At 35.0% G+C, this 17,008-nt stretch overlaps 4 protein-coding genes across 4 annotated transcripts; 2 read left to right on the forward strand and 2 right to left on the reverse strand.

Annotated features, from left to right (window-relative positions):
• Positions 1-3,277: 3,277 nt before the first annotated feature.
• LOC137619972 (probable DNA double-strand break repair Rad50 ATPase) lies at positions 3,278-4,453 on the forward strand. Its single transcript, XM_068350253.1, has one exon. The coding sequence runs from the start codon at positions 3,278-3,280 to the stop codon at positions 4,451-4,453; it is 1,176 nt and encodes a 391-aa protein (XP_068206354.1).
• Positions 4,454-5,951: 1,498 nt separating this feature from the next.
• LOC137619973 (trichohyalin-like) lies at positions 5,952-7,139 on the reverse strand. The gene has a single exon (XM_068350254.1). The coding sequence runs from the start codon at positions 7,137-7,139 to the stop codon at positions 5,952-5,954; it is 1,188 nt and encodes a 395-aa protein (XP_068206355.1).
• A 5,122-nt stretch (positions 7,140-12,261) lies between these two features.
• LOC137619974 (probable DNA double-strand break repair Rad50 ATPase) lies at positions 12,262-13,437 on the forward strand. Its single transcript, XM_068350255.1, has one exon. It carries the CDS (start codon positions 12,262-12,264, stop codon positions 13,435-13,437), a length of 1,176 nt encoding a protein of 391 aa, XP_068206356.1.
• A 1,498-nt stretch (positions 13,438-14,935) lies between these two features.
• LOC137619975 (golgin subfamily A member 6-like protein 7) lies at positions 14,936-16,114 on the reverse strand. Its single transcript, XM_068350256.1, has one exon. It carries the CDS (start codon positions 16,112-16,114, stop codon positions 14,936-14,938), a length of 1,179 nt encoding a protein of 392 aa, XP_068206357.1.
• Between the last annotated feature and the right edge of the window lie 894 nt (positions 16,115-17,008).

The following is a 17,008-nucleotide window of genomic DNA, read 5'->3' on the forward strand; positions in this document are numbered from 1 at the left end:
CCTTTTTGTTCAGTTCAAATCTGCCAGCACTTTCATTCTACCCAAAAGCCCTTTCTATTCAGTTCAAATATACCAACACTTATTCAACCCAAAAGCCCTTTCTGTTCAGTTCAAATCTACCAACACTCTTATTCAACCCGGAAGCCCTGTCGGTTCTATTCAAATCTACCAACACTCATTCAACCTAAAATACCTTTCTATTCAATTCAAATCTACCAACACTTTCATTTAACTCAAAAGCCCTTTCTGTTCTGATAAAATATGCCAACACACTTATTCAACCCAAAGGCCCTTTTTGTTCAGTTCAAATCTGCTAGCACTTTCATTCTACCCAAAAGCCCTTTCTGTTCAGTTCAAATCTACCAACACTTTCATTCAACCCAAAAGCCCTTTCTGTTCAATTCGATTCTACCAGCACTCATTCAACCTAAAATACCTTTCTATTCAATTCAAATCTACCAACACTTTCATTCAACTCAAAAGCCCTTTCTGTTCTGATAAAATAAGCCAACACACTTATTCAACCCAAAGGCCCTTTTTGTTCAGTTCAAATCTGCCAGCACTTTCATTCTACCCAAAAGCCCTTTCTATTCAGTTCAAATATACCAACACTTATTCAACCCAAAAGTCCTTTCTGTTCAGTTCAAATCTATCAACACTTTCATTCAACCCAAAAGCCATTTCTATCCAATTAAAATCTAACATCACTCTCATTCCACCCAAAAGCCATTTCTGTTCAATTCAAATCTACCAACACCCATTCAACCTAAAAGCCCTTTCTGTTCAATTAAAATCTACCTACACTTTCATTCAACTCAAAAGCCCTTTCTGTTCTGTTCAAATATGCACAGAGTCTCATTCAACCCAAAAGCCCTTTTTGTTCATTTCAAATTACCAGCACCCATTCTACTCAAAAGCCTTTCCGGTTTAGTTCATACATACCAACACTCTCATTCAACCCAAAAGTCCTTCCTTTTCAATTCAAATGTGCCAACCCTCTCATTCAACCCAAAAACCCTTTCTGTTCAATTCAAATCTGCCAACACACTGATTCAATCCAATAGCCCTGTCTGTTCAATTGAAATATGCCAACACTCAGTCAACCCCAAACCGTCTCTTAAATTCAAATCTCCCAACCCTCTCATTGAACCCAAAGGCCCTTTCTTTTCAATTCAAATCTGCAAACTCATTTAATACAAAAGCACTTTCTGTTCAATTCTAATCTAGTAACACTCTCCTTCAACCCAAAAGCCCTTTCAGTTCAGTTCAAATATTTCAACACTCATTCAACCCAAAAGCCCTTTCTGTTCAATTTAAATCTATCAGCAGTTTCGTTCAACTCAAAAGCCCTTTCTTTTCAGTTAAAACCTGCGAATACTCTCATTCAATCCAAATGCCTTTTCTGTTCAGTTCAAATATGCGAACACACTCATTCAGCTCAAAAGTCATTTCTATTCAATTCAAATATGCCAAGACTCATTCAACCCATAAGCCATTTCTGTTCAATTCAAATCTACCAACACTCACAAGTTACCCCAAAAAAAACTTTCTGTTTCATTCAAATCTGCCTACACAACCATTCAACCCAAAGGCCCTTTCTGTTCAATTCAAATATACCAACTCTCATTCAACCCAAAAGCCCTTTCTGTTCTATTCAAATCTATCTACACAACCATGCAACCCAAAAACTCTTTCTGTTCAGTTCAAATTTACCAACACTCATTCAACCCAAAAGCCCTTTTTGTTCCATTCAAATCTACCCACAAAAAAATTTTACCCAAAAACTCTTTCTGTTCCATTAAAATCTTCTACAGAACCATGTAACCCAAAAGTCCTTTCTTTTCAGTTCAAATCTTCCAACACTCATTCAACAAAAAAACCCTTTCTGTTCTATTCAAATCTATCTACACAACCATGCAACCCAAACACTCTTTCTGTTCAGTTCAAATATACCAACATTCATTCAACCCAAAAGCACTTTTTGTTCCATTCAAATCTACCCACACAACCATTTCACCCAAAAACCCTTTCTGTTCCATTAAAATCTGTCTACAGAACCATGCAACCCAAAAGCCCTTTCTTTTCAGTTCAAATATACAACCACTCATTCAACCCAAAAGCCCTTTCTGTTCCATTCAAATCTGTTTACAGAACCATGCAACACAAAACCCCGTTCTTTTCAGTTCAAATCTACCAACACTCATTCAACCCAAAAACCCTTTCTGTGCCATTCAAATCTGCCCACACGACCATTCAACCCGAAAACCCTTTTTGTTCAATTCCATCGCAAACCCACAACTGGTCCTCTGCCAACTACCCTACCCTATTCTATTCCATTCAACATCCAATACTGAACAGAACTACAACTCAATCCAGCAACTCGAATTCAGTTACGAGGAATAAATCCAGCATCATGGCTTTTGAAAGCCACAGAAAATAATATCGAAGTGAAGGGGGGGGGGGCATTGGCATGCTAATCCCTCACTCCAAAGGTGAATGGAACCAAAACACTGAATCTCTCTCTCTCTCTCTCTCTCTCTCTCTCTCTCTCTCTCTCTCTCTCTCTCTCTCTCTATATATATATATATATATATATATATATATATATATATATATATATATATATATAGTATATATATACATATATATATATATAAAATCTCTAGATAGTTATGCATAAACATGTACATATATACAAATATATATATATATATATATATATATATATATATATATATATATATATATATATATATATATATATATATATATACCAACACATATATATGTTTAGTTATATATGGGTGTGTATGTATGAATATGCATGCGCACATACACACACATATATATATATATATATATATATATATATATATATATATATATATCTATATATATACATATATATACCAACACACATATATGTTTAGTTATATATGTGTATGTGTTCATATGCATGCACATATACACATTATATATACATACATATATATATATAATATGTATATATATATATATATATGCGTGTGTGTGTGTATACATTTATATAAAAAGCTTACATACATATGCATAAGTGTATACCCGAGACAGGGACGATAATGATTAAAACGTTTTACAACCGAAATGTTCAAATAATCCTATTTTTTGAGAAATTAAACTCACTTTAATCTGATATTTTGAGACGAATATTTGCTGAAATTTTTAGAATTTAAAAATAAAACCTGGAGATCGAATACTATATAAACAGGTGAGCGTCGTTATTCATCACATATCTAACATGGATAAGTTATTTGCAAAGAATTGGCCTTTCTTGGCCCTCACAGCTCTCTGGGGAGTCGCCGTGCTCCGTGAAGCCTCCGGGAATCCTCTTCGGTACATCTTCGCTGGAGTCAACCAAGATGGTCAGGACAACGTCTTTGGGATCGACAATTCCCTTCTCTTTGTTTTACTTGGAGCAGTTCTTTTATTTGTTGTGAGACAAGGAAAGCGACGAAAGACTGATGAAGAAGAAGAAGACTTGAAGAGAAACATTCCGGAGCTCTGTGTCACACTAAAAGAGCAAGTAAAGAATCTGCATGTGATTGCTGTTAATATGACAAAGATTCAGGAGCTGGAGCGCAAGCTGAAAGAAACAGAGGATTGTAAGAAGAAAGAAGAGTTGGGGAATATCTTAAGATTTACAAAGCAGCATTTGGAGCATCAGGCCTTGGAAGACAAGATCCGTTGCCTCGAGGATCAGAAGAATCTTTTGGGAAAGCAGATGGCGGCTTATGAAAGGTCTAAAGCTGAACTGGAAGAAAAGCTCCTTCAGATCAAAGAAGAAAACAGAGACGTGAAGAAATATGCTGATGAAATGGCCCAAAGAAATGACAACTTTAATAACCAGGTGATGAGTCTGACGGCTGACTTGGCTGAGAGCAATTGCCGACTCGTTCAGCTACAGACTGTTGCAGATAAGATGCACAAGAATCTGTGTAGAGTGACTGAAGAAAAGATGGAGATGGAAAAACACATCCAGGCACAAGCCGAGACAATCAACCGATGCAAGAATGACAAGGAAGAGATGCAGCTTAAAGTTGAAGATCTACAAAAAGAAGTAAGATTCCTTTCTCAAGCAAAGCAAAATCTGGAATGCCAGCTACAAGAAAAAGACACCAGACTCCGGAAACAGAATGCTTTGCTGCAAGAGAGGCACGGTCGTCTTCAGGAGATGGAAGAGAAAGCCAACGCCATCGATGGAGAATATAATGGACTGCAAGATAAGATGCGGCAGCTACAACGAGAGAAGGAACAGTGTCTCCGTGACCTTGAAAACGTCAAGATGCAGAAGAAACAACAAGAGGAAACAAACACAAGACTCCAACAACAAATCTCTCTCCTCATGAGATGGCGTGAAGGTGTGGCCTTTGGCCTGAGGAAAACTGACGACCAGCTTGCCAATGGGGCTCCATAGGAAGGAACAAAGTTTCATTTTCAGTTTTTAAAGGAATGCTCATTCTTAGTATGAAGAAATTTGTTTTGTAAATATATAAAAGGAACTATTTGTAATAAATGTTTTTATTTATTTTTCTGCTTCATTAACCACAGAAATTTGACTTTTGTGCCCATTTGACTATTAATTCGCAAATGACCCAATCATCATCATAAAAACTGTATTGCATTGCGAACTTGATAACGCAATCATTTAAACTTTGGTGTCTTATTGTGATGATATCAAACGATTCTTATTTGAAGAATATACAAATACAGGCATCCACCTTCACATTTGTTTATTTTCTTCCTTTTCACAAAAGGACATCGTAAGTTTTACCCCTAAACTGAAAGAATCAAGACTTTTATTTTTCCAAAATTTTCAAATCTTTTCATAATAATTCCTTGAAGAAGAATCAGTTATTAAAATTCGTTAATGGTTATTTTAATTAGTGGCTGATGACTGTTCGTGGATGTAAGAGGATTTAGAACAGGTGGAACTAATTGACGATGAAGACACTTGATGATATCCAGGCCACGTTGTCAAGCAAGGGGGCCGGGGAGACCCATCGCTGCCAAAGAGCAACTGACGAGAAATTCAGTTGCTGCTTTTTGTAGTAAACGTCAAATGACGATGGTCAGCGAGATGGAAAAAAAAGGAAGTGGGAAGGGAAGTAAAGTTAAAGGCCAAAAAGTGGGTGCAGATCAGTTAATCTGATATAATGAAGATTTCCTAAACTTTTATATGCGCCTACTTTTTAACCTTTTATTTTCGCTCTCACTTCCCCTTTTTCCATCTCACTGACCATTCTCTTTTCACTTTTACTACAAATACTGACAGCTGATTCCCCCTGCGTTCTCTTCGGAAGCGAAGGGTCTCCCCGGTACCAATGCTTGGCATCATATCATGAACTTCATAATCCGTCTTCATCACCAATTAGTTCCAGCAGTTCTGAATCCTCTTAAATCCACGAACAGTCAGCAGCGAGTAATCGAAATAACCAGTAACGATTTTCAATAACTAATTCTTCTTCAAGAAATCATTATGGAAAGATTTGAAAATTTTGGAAAAATAAGACTTGATTCTTTAAGTTTAGGGGTAAAACTTACGATGTGCTTTTGAAAAAATTAAGAAAAAAAAATAGATGTGCATGCCTGTATTTGTATATTCTTCAAATAAAATATAACCAATTTTAGAACTTTTGTGTTTAATACCTGTAGAATAAGATACCATATTTTAAATCATTGCGTTATCAAGTTCGTAATGCAATACAATTTTCATGACGGTGATTGGGTCATTTCTGAATAAATATGGTCGTCAAGTGGGCGCAAAAAGCAAAGACTTTTCTGTGGTTAATGAAACAGAAAAATAATTAATATAATTTATTACAAATAATTCCTTTTATATATATACAAAACAAATTTTAAAATACTAAGAATGAATATTCCTATGAGAACTTAAAATGAAACTTTGATCCTTTCTATGGAGCCCCATTAAAGAGCTGTTGATCAGTCTCCATCAGGCCAAAGGCCACACCTTCGCGCCACCTCATGAGAACAGAGATTTGTTGTTGGAGTCTTGTGTTTGTTTCCTCTTGTTGTTTCTTCTGCATCTTGACGTTTTCAAGGTCACGGAGACACTGCTCCTTCTCTCGTTGTAGCTGCTGCAGCTCATCTTGCAGTCGATTATTTTCTCCATCGATGGCGTTGGCTCTCTGGGTCATCTCCTGAAGACGACCGTCTCTCTCTTGCAGCAAAGCATTTTGATCCCGGAGTCTGGTGTCTTTTTCTTGTAGCTGGTATTCCAGAAACTGCTTCGATTGAGAAAGGAATCTTACTTCTCTTTGTAGATCTTGAACTTTAAGCTGCATCTCTTCCTTGTCATTCTTGCAATGGTCGATTATCTCAGCTTGTGCCTGCATGTGTTTTTCCATCTCCATCTTTTCTTCAGTCACTTTACACAGATTCTCGTGCATCTTATCTGCAACAGTCTGTAGCTGAACGAGTCGGCAATTGCTCTCAGCCAAGTTAGCCGTCAGACTCATCACCTGGTTATTCAAGTCATCACTTCTTTGGGCCATTTCATCAGCAGTTTTCTTCACGTCTCTGTTTTCTTCTTTGATCTGAAGGAGCTTTTCTTCCAGTTCAGCCTTAGACCTTTCATAACCCGCCATCTGCTTTTCCAAAAGATTCTTCTGATCCTCGAGGCAACGGATTTTGTCTTCCAAGGCCTGATGCTTCAACTGCTGCTTTGAAAATCTTAAGATATTCCCCACATCATCTTTCTTCTTCTTAAAATCCTCTGATTCTTTCACCTTGCGCTCCAGCTCCTGAATCTTTGTCATATTAACAGCAATCATATCCAGATTCTTTACTTGCTCTTGCAGTATGACATAGAGCTCCCGAATGTTTCTCTTCAAGTCTTCTTCTTCTTCTTCTTCTTCATCAGTCTTTCGTCGCTTTCCTTGTCTCACAACAAATAAAAGAACTGCTCCAAGTAAAACAAAGAGAAGGAAATTCTCGATCCAGAAGACGTTGTCCTGACCATCACGGTTGACTCCAGAGAAGATGTACCGAAGAGGATTCCCGGAGGCTTCACGGAGCACGGCGACTCCGCAGAGAGCTGTGAAGGCCAAGTAAGGCCAAGTCTTTTCAAATAACTTATCCATGTTAGATATGTGATGAATAACGACGCTCGGCTCTTTATATAGGATTCGATCTCCAGGTTTTATTTTTAAATTCTAGAAATTACAGCAAATATTCATTTCATAATATCAGATTAAAAGGGATTTTAATTTTTCAAAAAGATATTAGAATTTGAACATATCTGTTGTAAAACGTTTTAACCACTTATCGTCCGTGCCTTAATTATACACTTACGTACATGTATGTAAACATTTTATATAAATGTATATATATATGTGTGTGTGTGTGCGTGTGCAAGAATATGCATACATACACACACATAATATAACTATATATATATGTATATATATATATATATATATATATATATATATATATGTGTGTGTGTGTGTGTGCTGGTGTATATATATATATATATATATATATATATATATATATATATATATGTACATGTGTATGCATTATTATATAGCTACGTTTTCTATCATATATATATACATATATATATATATATATATATATATATATATGTGTGTGTGTGTTGGTGTGATAATATATGTATATATATGTGCATTATTATATAACTGCGTTTTCTATATATGTATATATATATATATATATATATGTATGTATGTATATGTGTATATATAAATATATGTATATATATATAAATATATATATATATATATATATAAATATATATATATATATATATATATATATATATATATATATGTACATATATATATAATGTATATATTTATTCTATAATTATACATACATATTTATATTATATATACTGTATATATATATTCTATAGTTATATACAACAACCATTGCAGCTGTTTCTAGTCCAATGCACGTCCTCAAACACGTCCCTTTTTATGCCAGGGGTTTGGTTAATGACGTTGTAACTAAGACATTTCTTTTCTGTGACTGACTCGAGATTGATATCTTTTTCTAACCTGATTGGTTTTTACTCAAGATTTTATGTGTGGAACTTAGACTCTGGTCAAGTCTGAGCTCTGTGTATGAGTAACTCTTTTGCTGTAATATTCCTCAGGCTACTGAGAGCAATATCAAATATGCCAGTCATTTCTCAAAGCATTTTTTACTTAACATAAAATTGGACAACCTTTCACAGTCCCAAAAAACATTAAACTTTTACCTTTAGTCTTTCAGCCTTCATCGCTAAAAGATCTCAAGTCTAAAATTGCACCAACGCAGGAAATTGAGAGGAAAAGATAATCTAACAATGATTCTAAAATATAGAAATTCATGTGACGACATTTTAGGATTTTTTTTCGAATTGGGGAATATTAGGAGTGTGTAGTGACCATAGTTAGCAGGGTCAACAGAAGAAAGGGACGTTGACAGTAAGTCATCTCATTTTGACCTTTATCTAGATAAACTACATTTAGAATATGCTGTCTTTAGATGAAATATATATAAAGTTCTCGTCTACAAATAAAAAAATAAATGGAAAACTAAACATTCATTTAACGAAATTTTAAGAATGAAAACCAAATGGATATGTACTACTTCCCTAATACACTTGAAATTTTACTTATATTAAATATTGTTTGCATCAAAATATCTCTTCGTAAGGATAGAATCATTACAACATTTCGTGAAAAGTCATCATGAATGTATTAAACACTCAAAATAACGCCTAAGTGAACCTCACGCGGCACACTGTAGACGATAAAGACCAAAATTGCAAGACGTTCCACACTGTGCGAGATAATTAAAGATGAAACTAACATCAGAGAAAACACGAAAGGAATAAAACTGACACAACTGCAGCATGGCTGGCAGTTCATTCAAACCTACCAACACTCTCCTTCAACACAAAAGCCCTATCTCTTCATTTCAAATCTACCAGAACTCTTATTCACCCCAAAAGCCCTTTCTGTTCATTTTATATCTAACATCACTCTCCTTCAACACAAAAGCCTTATATCTTCATCTCAAATCTACCAACACTCCTATTCAACCAAAAAGCCCTTTCTAATAATTTCAAATCTAACATCACTCTCATTCAACACAAAAACCATTTCTGTTCAGCTCAAATCTACCAACACTCCTATTCAACCCAAAAGCCCTTTCTGTTCAGTTCAAATCTATCAACACTTTCATTGAACCAAAAAGCCCTTTCTGTTCATTTCAAATCTAACATCACTCTCATTCAACACAAAAGCCCTATCTCTTCATCTCAAATCTACCAACACACTTATTCAACCCAAAAACCCTTTCTGTTCAGTTCAAATCTACCAACACTCTTATTGAACCAAAAAGCCCTTCCTGTTCAGTTCAAATCTAACATCACTCTCAGTCAACACAAAAACCATTTCTGTTCAGTTCAAATCTACCAACACTCTTATTCAACCCAAAAGCCCTTTCTGTTCAGTTCAAATCTACCAACACTTATTCAACCCAAAAGTCCTTTCTGTTCAGTTCAAATCTATCAACACTTTCATTCAACCCAAAATCCATTTCTATCCAATTAAAATCTAACATCACTCTCATTCCACCCAGAAGCCATTTCTGATCAATTCAAATCTACCAACACCCATTCAACCTAAAAGCCCTTTCTGTTCTATTTTAATCTACCTACACTTTCATTCAACTCAAAAGTCCTTTCTGTTCAGTTCAAATCTGCCAACACTTCCATTTCACCCAAAAGCCCTTTTTGTTCAATTCAAATCTGCCAACACTCTCATTCATCCATAAAGCCCTTCCTGTTCAATTCAAACCTGCCAACCCACTCATTCAACCCAAAAACCCTTTCTGTTCAATTCAGACCTGCCAACCCACTCATTCAACCCAAAAACCATTTCTGTTCAATTCAAATCTGCCAACACTGATTCAATTCAAAAGGCCTATCTGTTTAATTCAACTCTGCCAACATTCACTTTCAACACGAAAGCCCTTTCTGTTTAATTCAAGTCTGCCATCACTCTTATTTAATCCAGAAGCTCTATCTGTTCAATTCAAATCTGCCAACAATCTCATTCAACCCAAAGGCCCTTTCTGTTCAATTCAAATCTGCCAACACACTCATTCAATCCAATAGCCCTTTCTGTCCAAATGAAATATGCCAACACTCATTACACCGAAAACCGTCTCTTGAATTCAAATCTCCCAACACTCTCATTGAATGCAAAGGCCCTTTCTTTTCAATTCAAATCTGCAAACTCATTTAATCTAAAAGCACTTTCTGTTCAATTCTAATCTGGTAACACTCTCCTTCAACCCAAAAGCCCTTTCAGTTCAGTTCAAATATTTCAACACTCATTCAACCCAAAAGCCCTTTCTCTTCAATTTAAATCTATCAGCAGTTTCATTCAACTCAAAAGCCCTTTCTTCTCAGTTAAAACCTGCGAATACTCTCATTCAACCCAAATGCCTTTTCTGTTCAGTTCAAATATGCGAACACACTCATTCAGCTCAAAAGCCATTTCTATTCAATTCAAATATGCCAAGACTCATTCAACCCAAAAGCCATTTCAGTTCAATTCAAATCTACCAACACTCACATGTTATCCCAAAAAAACCTTTCTGTTTCATTCAAATCTGCCTACACAACCATTCAACCCAAAGGCCCTTTCTGTTCAATTCAAATATACCAACTCTCATTCAACGCAAAAACCCTTTCTGTTCTATTCAAATCTATCTACACAACCATGCAACCCAAACACTCTTTCTGTTCAGTTCAAATATACCAACATTCATTCAACCCAAAAGCACTTTTTGTTCCATTCAAATCTACCCACACAACCATTTAACCCAAAAACCCTTTCTGTTCCATTAAAATCTGTCTACACAACCATGCAACCCAAAAGCCTTTTCTTTTCAGTTCAAATATACCACCACTCATTCCACCCAAAAGCCTTTCTGTGCCATTCAAATCTGTCTACAGAACCATGCAACACAAAAGCCCGTTTTTTTTTCAGTTCAAATCTACCAACACTCATTCAACCCAAAAACCCTTTCTGTGCCATTCAAATCTGCCCACACGACCATTCAATCCGAAAACCCTTTTTGTTCAATTCCATCGCAAACCCACAGCTGGTCCTCTGCCAACTACCCTACCCTATTCTATTCCATTCAACATCCAATACTGAACAGAACTACAAATCAATCCAGCAACTCGAATTCAGTTATGAGGAAGTAATCCAGCATCATGGCTTTTGAAAGCCACAAAAAATAATATCGAAGTGGGGGGGGGGGCATTGGCATGCTAATCCCTCACTCCAAAGGTGAATGGAACAAAAACACTAAATCTCTCTCTCTCTCTCTCTCTCTCTCTCTCTCTCTCTCTCTCTCTATATATATATATATATATATATATATATATATATTTATATATATATATATAGTATATATATATATATATATATATATATATATATATATATATATACATATATATATATATATGAAAATGCTCTAGATAGTTATGCATAAACATATACATATATACAAATATATATATATATATATATATATATATATATATATATATATATATATATATATATATATATATATACCAACACACATATATGTTTAGTTATATATGGGTGTGTATGTATGAATATGCATGCGCACATACACATATATATATATAAATAAAATATATATATATATATATATATATATATATATATATATATATATATATATATATATATATATATATATATATATACATATATATACCAACACACATATATGTTTAGTTATATATGTGTATGTATGCATATGCATGCACATATACACATTATACATACATACATATATATATATATATATATATATATATATATATATATATATATATATATATATATATATATATATATATAATATGTATATATATATATATGCGTGTGTGTGTATACATTTATATAAAAAGCTTACATACGTATGCATAAGTGTATACCCGAGACAGGGACGATAATGATTAAAACGTTTTACAACCGAAATGTTCAAATAATCCTATTTTTTTGATAAATTAAACTCACTTTAATCTGATATTTTGAGAAGAATATTTGCTGAAATTTCCAGAATTTAAAAATAAAACCTGGAGATCGAATACTATATAAACAGGTGAGCGTCGTTATTCATCACATATCTAACATGGATAAGTTATTTGAAAAGACTTGGCCTTACTTGGCCCTCACAGCTCTCTGCGGAGTCGCCGTACTCCGTGAAGCCTCCGGGAATCCTCTTCGGTACATCTTCGCTGGAGTCAACCGTGATGGTCAGGACAACGTCTTTGGGATCGACAATTCCCTTCTCTTTGTTTTACTTGGAGCAGTTCTTTTATTTGTTGTGAGACAAGGAAAGCAACGAAAGACTGATGAAGAAGAAGAAGACTTGAAGAGAAACATTCCGGAGCTCTGTGTCACACTAAAAGAGCAAGTAAAGAATCTGCATGTGATTGCCGTTGATATGACAAATATTCAGGAGCTGGAGCGCAAGCTGAAAGAAACAGATGATTGTAAGAAGAAAGAAGAGTTGGGGAATATCTTAAGATTTACAAAGCAGCATTTGGAGCATCAGGCCTTGGAAGACAAGATCCGTTGCCTCGAGGATCAGAAGAATCTTTTGGGAAAGCAGATGGCGGCTTATGAAAGGTCTAAAGCTGAACTGGAAGAAAAGCTCCTTCAGATCAAAGAAGAAAACAAACACCTGAAGAAATATATTGATGAAATGGCCCAAAGAAATGACAACTTTAATAACCAGGTGATGAGTCTGACGGCTGACTTGGCTGAGAGCAATTGCCGACTCGTTCAGCTACAGACTGTTGCAGATAAGATGCACAAGAATCTGTGTAAAGTGAATGAAGAAAAGATGGAGATGGAAGAACACATCCAGGCACAAGCCGAGACAATCAACCGATGCAAGAATGACAAGGAAGAGATGCAGTTTAAAGTTCAAGATCTACAAAAAGAAGTAAGATTCCTTTCTCAAGCAAAGCAAAATCTGGAATGCCAGCTACAAGAAAAAGACACCAGACTCCGGAAACAGAAGGCTTTGCTGCAAGAGAGAGACGGTCGTCTTCAGGAGATGGAAGAGAAAGCCAACGCCATCCATGGAGAATATAATGGACTGCAAGATAAGCTGCGGCAGGTACAACGAGAGAAGGAACAGTGTCTCCGTGACCTTGAAAACGTAAAGATGCAGAAAAAACATCAAGAGGAAACAAACACAAGACTCCAACAACAAATCTCTCTCCTCATGAAATGGCGCCAAGGTGTGGCCTTTGGCCTGAGGAAAACTGACGACCAGCTTGCCAATGGGGCTCCATAGGAAGGAACAAAGTTTCATTTTAAGTTATTAAAGGAATGCTCATTCTTAGTATGTTGAAATTTGTTTTGTAAATATATAAAAGGAACTATTTGTAATAAATGTTTTTATTTGTTTTTCTGTTTCATTAACCACAGAAATTTGATTTTTGTGCCCATTTGACTATTAATTCGCAAATGACCCAATCATTATAAAAACTATGTATTGCATTGCGAACTTAATAACGCAATAATTTAAACTTTGGTGTCTTATTGTGATGATATCAAACAATTATTACTTGAAGAATATACAAATTCAGGCATCCACATTCACATTTTTTTGTTTTCTTCCTTTTCACAAAAGGACATCGTAAGTTTTACCTCTAAACTGAATGAGTCAAGAATTTGACTTCTCCAAAATTTTCAAATCTTTTCATGTTTCCTTGAAGAAGAATTAGTTATTAAAATTTGTTAATGGTTATTTTAAATAGTGGCTGATGACTGTTCGTGGATGTAAGAGGATTTAGAACTAGTGGAACTAATTGACGATGAAGACGCTTGATGATATCCAGGCCATGTTGTCAAGCAAGGGGGCCGGGGAGACCCATCGTTGCCAAAGAGCAACTGACAAGAAAATCAGTTGTTGCTTTTTCTAGTAAAAGTCAAATGACGATGGTCAGCGAGATGGAAAAAAAAGGAGCGTTAAGGGCAGTAAAGTTAAAGGCCAAAAAGTGGGTGCAGATCGGTTAATCTGATATAATGAAGATTTCCTAAACTTTTATATGCGCCTACTTTTCAACCTTTTATTTTCGCTCTCACTTCCCCTTTTTCCATTTCACTGACCATCCTCATTTCACTTTTACTACAAATACTGACAGCTGATTCCCCCTGTGTTCTCTTCGGAAGCGAAGGGTCTTCCCGGTACCAATGCTTGGCATCATATCATGAACTTCATAATCCGTCTTCACCACCAATTAGTTCCAGCACTTCTGAATCCTCTTAAATCCACGAACAGTCAGCAGCGACTAATCGAAATAACCAGTAACGAGTTTCAATAACTAATTGTTCTTCAAGAAAACAATATGGAAAGATTTGAAAATTTTGGAAAAATAAGACTTGATTCTTTAAGTTTAGAGGTAAAACTTACGATGTGCTTTTGAAAAAAATAAGAAAAAATAAAAAGAGATGTGCATGCCTGTATTTGTATATTCTTCAAATAAAATATAACCAATTTTAGAACTTTTGTGTTTAATACCTGTAGAATAAGCTACCATATCTTATATCATTGCGTTATCAAGTTCGCAATTCAATAATATTTTCATGACGGTGATTGGGTCATTTCTGAATAAATATGGTCGTCAAGTGGGTGCAAAAAGCAAAGACTTTTCTGTGGTTAATGAAACAGAAAAATAATTAATATAATCTATTACAAATAATTCCTTTTACATATATATACAAAACAAATTTTAAAATACTAAAAATGAATATTCCTATGAGAACTTAAAATGAAACTTTGATCCTTTCTATGGAGCCCCATTAAAGAGCTGTTGATCAGTCTCCATCAGGCCAAAGGCCACACCTTCGCGCCACCTCATGAGAAGAGAGATTTGTTGTTGGAGTCTTGTGTTTGTTTCCTCTTGTTGTTTCTTCTGCATCTTGACATTTTCAAGGTCACGGAGACACTGCTCCTTCTCTCGTTGTAGCTGCTGCAGCTCATCTTGCAGTCGATTATTTTCTCCATCGATGGCGTTGGCTTTCTCTTTCATCTCCTGAAGACGACCGTCTCTCTCTTGCAGCAAAGCATTTTGATCCCGGAGTCTGGTGTCTTTTTCTTGTAGCTGGTATTCCAGAAATTGCTTCGATTGAGAAAGGAATCTTACTTCTCTTTGTAGATCTTCAACTTTAAGCTGCATCTCTTCCTTGTCATTCTTGCAACGGTCGATTATCTCAGCTTGTGCCTGGATGTGTTTTTCCATCTCCATCTTTTCTTCAGTCATTTTACACAGATTCTTGTGCATCTTATCTGCAACAGTCTGTAGCTGAACGAGTCGGCAATTGCTCTCAGCCAAGTGAGCCGTCAAACTCATCACCTGGTTATTCAAGTCATCACTTCTTTGGGCCAGTTCATCAGCATATTTCTGCACGTCTCTGTTTTCTTCTTTGATCTGAAGGAGCTTTTCTTCCAGTTCAGCTTTAGACCTTTCATAAGCCCCCATCTGCTTTTCCATAAGATTCTTCTGATCCTCGAGGTAACGGATTTTGTCTTCCAAGGCCTGATGCTTAAACTGTTGCTTTGAAAATCTTAAGATATTCCCCACATCATCTTTCTTCTTTTTACAATCCTCTGTTTCTTCCAACTTGCGCTCCAGCTCCTGAATCTTTGTCATATTAACAGCAATCACATCCAGATTCTTTACTTGCTCTTGTAGTATGACATAGAGCTCCCGAATGTTTCTCTTCAAGTCTTCTTCTTCTTCTTCAGCCTTTCGTCGCTTTCCTTGTCTCACAACAAATGAAAGAACTGCTCCAAGTCCAACAAAGAGAAGGAAATTGTCGATCCCAAAGACGTTGTCCTGACCATCACGGTTGACTCCAGCGAAGATGTACCGAAGAGGATTCCCGAAGGCTTCACGGAGCACGGCGACTCCCCAGAGAGCTGTGAAGGCCAAGTAAGGCCAAGTCTTTTCAAATAACTTATCCATGTTAGATATGTGATGAAGAACGTCCCTTAGCTCTTTATATAGGATTAGATCTCCAGGTTTTATTTTTAAATTCTAGAAATTACAGCGAATATTCGTTTCATAATATAGGATTAAAAGGGATTTTAATTTTTCAAAAAAATATTAGAATTTGAACATATCTGTTGTAAAACGTTTCAACCACTTATCGTCCGTGTTTTAATTATACACTTACGTATATGTATGTAAACATTTTATATAAATGTGTATATATATGTGTGTGTGCGTGTGCAAGATTATGCATACATACACACATAATATAACTACACATATATATATATATATATATATATATATATATGTATATATATATATATATATATATATATATATATATGTGTGTGTGTGTGTGTGTGTGTTGGTGTTTATATATATATATATATATATATATATATATGTACATGTGTATGCATTATTATATAACTACGTTTTCTATTATATATATATATATGTGTGTGTGTTGGTGTGATTATATATGTATATATGTGTGCATTATTATATAACTACGTTTTATATATATACATATATATATATATATATATATATATATGTATATAAATATTATATATATAAATATATATATATATATATATATAATGTATATATTTATTCTATAATTATACATACATATATAATATATATTATATATATTGTATATTTATATTCTATAGTTATATATATACAACAACCATTGCAGCTGTTTCTAGTCCAATGCACGTCCTCAAACACGTCCCTTTTTATGCCAGGGGTTTGGTTAATGTCGTTATAACTAAGACATTTCTTTTCTGTGACTGATTCGAGATTGATATATTTTTCGAACCTGATTGGTTTTTACTCAAGATTTTATGTGTGGAACTC

This window comes from Palaemon carinicauda, chromosome 26, assembly GCF_036898095.1.
Source record: "Palaemon carinicauda isolate YSFRI2023 chromosome 26, ASM3689809v2, whole genome shotgun sequence".
In the NCBI taxonomy this organism is placed as follows: domain Eukaryota; kingdom Metazoa; phylum Arthropoda; class Malacostraca; order Decapoda; family Palaemonidae; genus Palaemon; species Palaemon carinicauda.

Excerpts from the sequence above, each read along its gene's own strand:
- LOC137619974 (XM_068350255.1), top strand. The coding sequence starts at position 12,262 with ATGGATAAGTTATTTGAAAAGACTTGGCCTTACTTGGCCCTCACAGCT.
- LOC137619975 (XM_068350256.1), bottom strand. The coding sequence starts at position 16,114 with ATGGATAAGTTATTTGAAAAGACTTGGCCTTACTTGGCCTTCACAGCT.
- LOC137619972 (XM_068350253.1), top strand. The coding sequence starts at position 3,278 with ATGGATAAGTTATTTGCAAAGAATTGGCCTTTCTTGGCCCTCACAGCT.
- LOC137619973 (XM_068350254.1), bottom strand. The coding sequence starts at position 7,139 with ATGGATAAGTTATTTGAAAAGACTTGGCCTTACTTGGCCTTCACAGCT.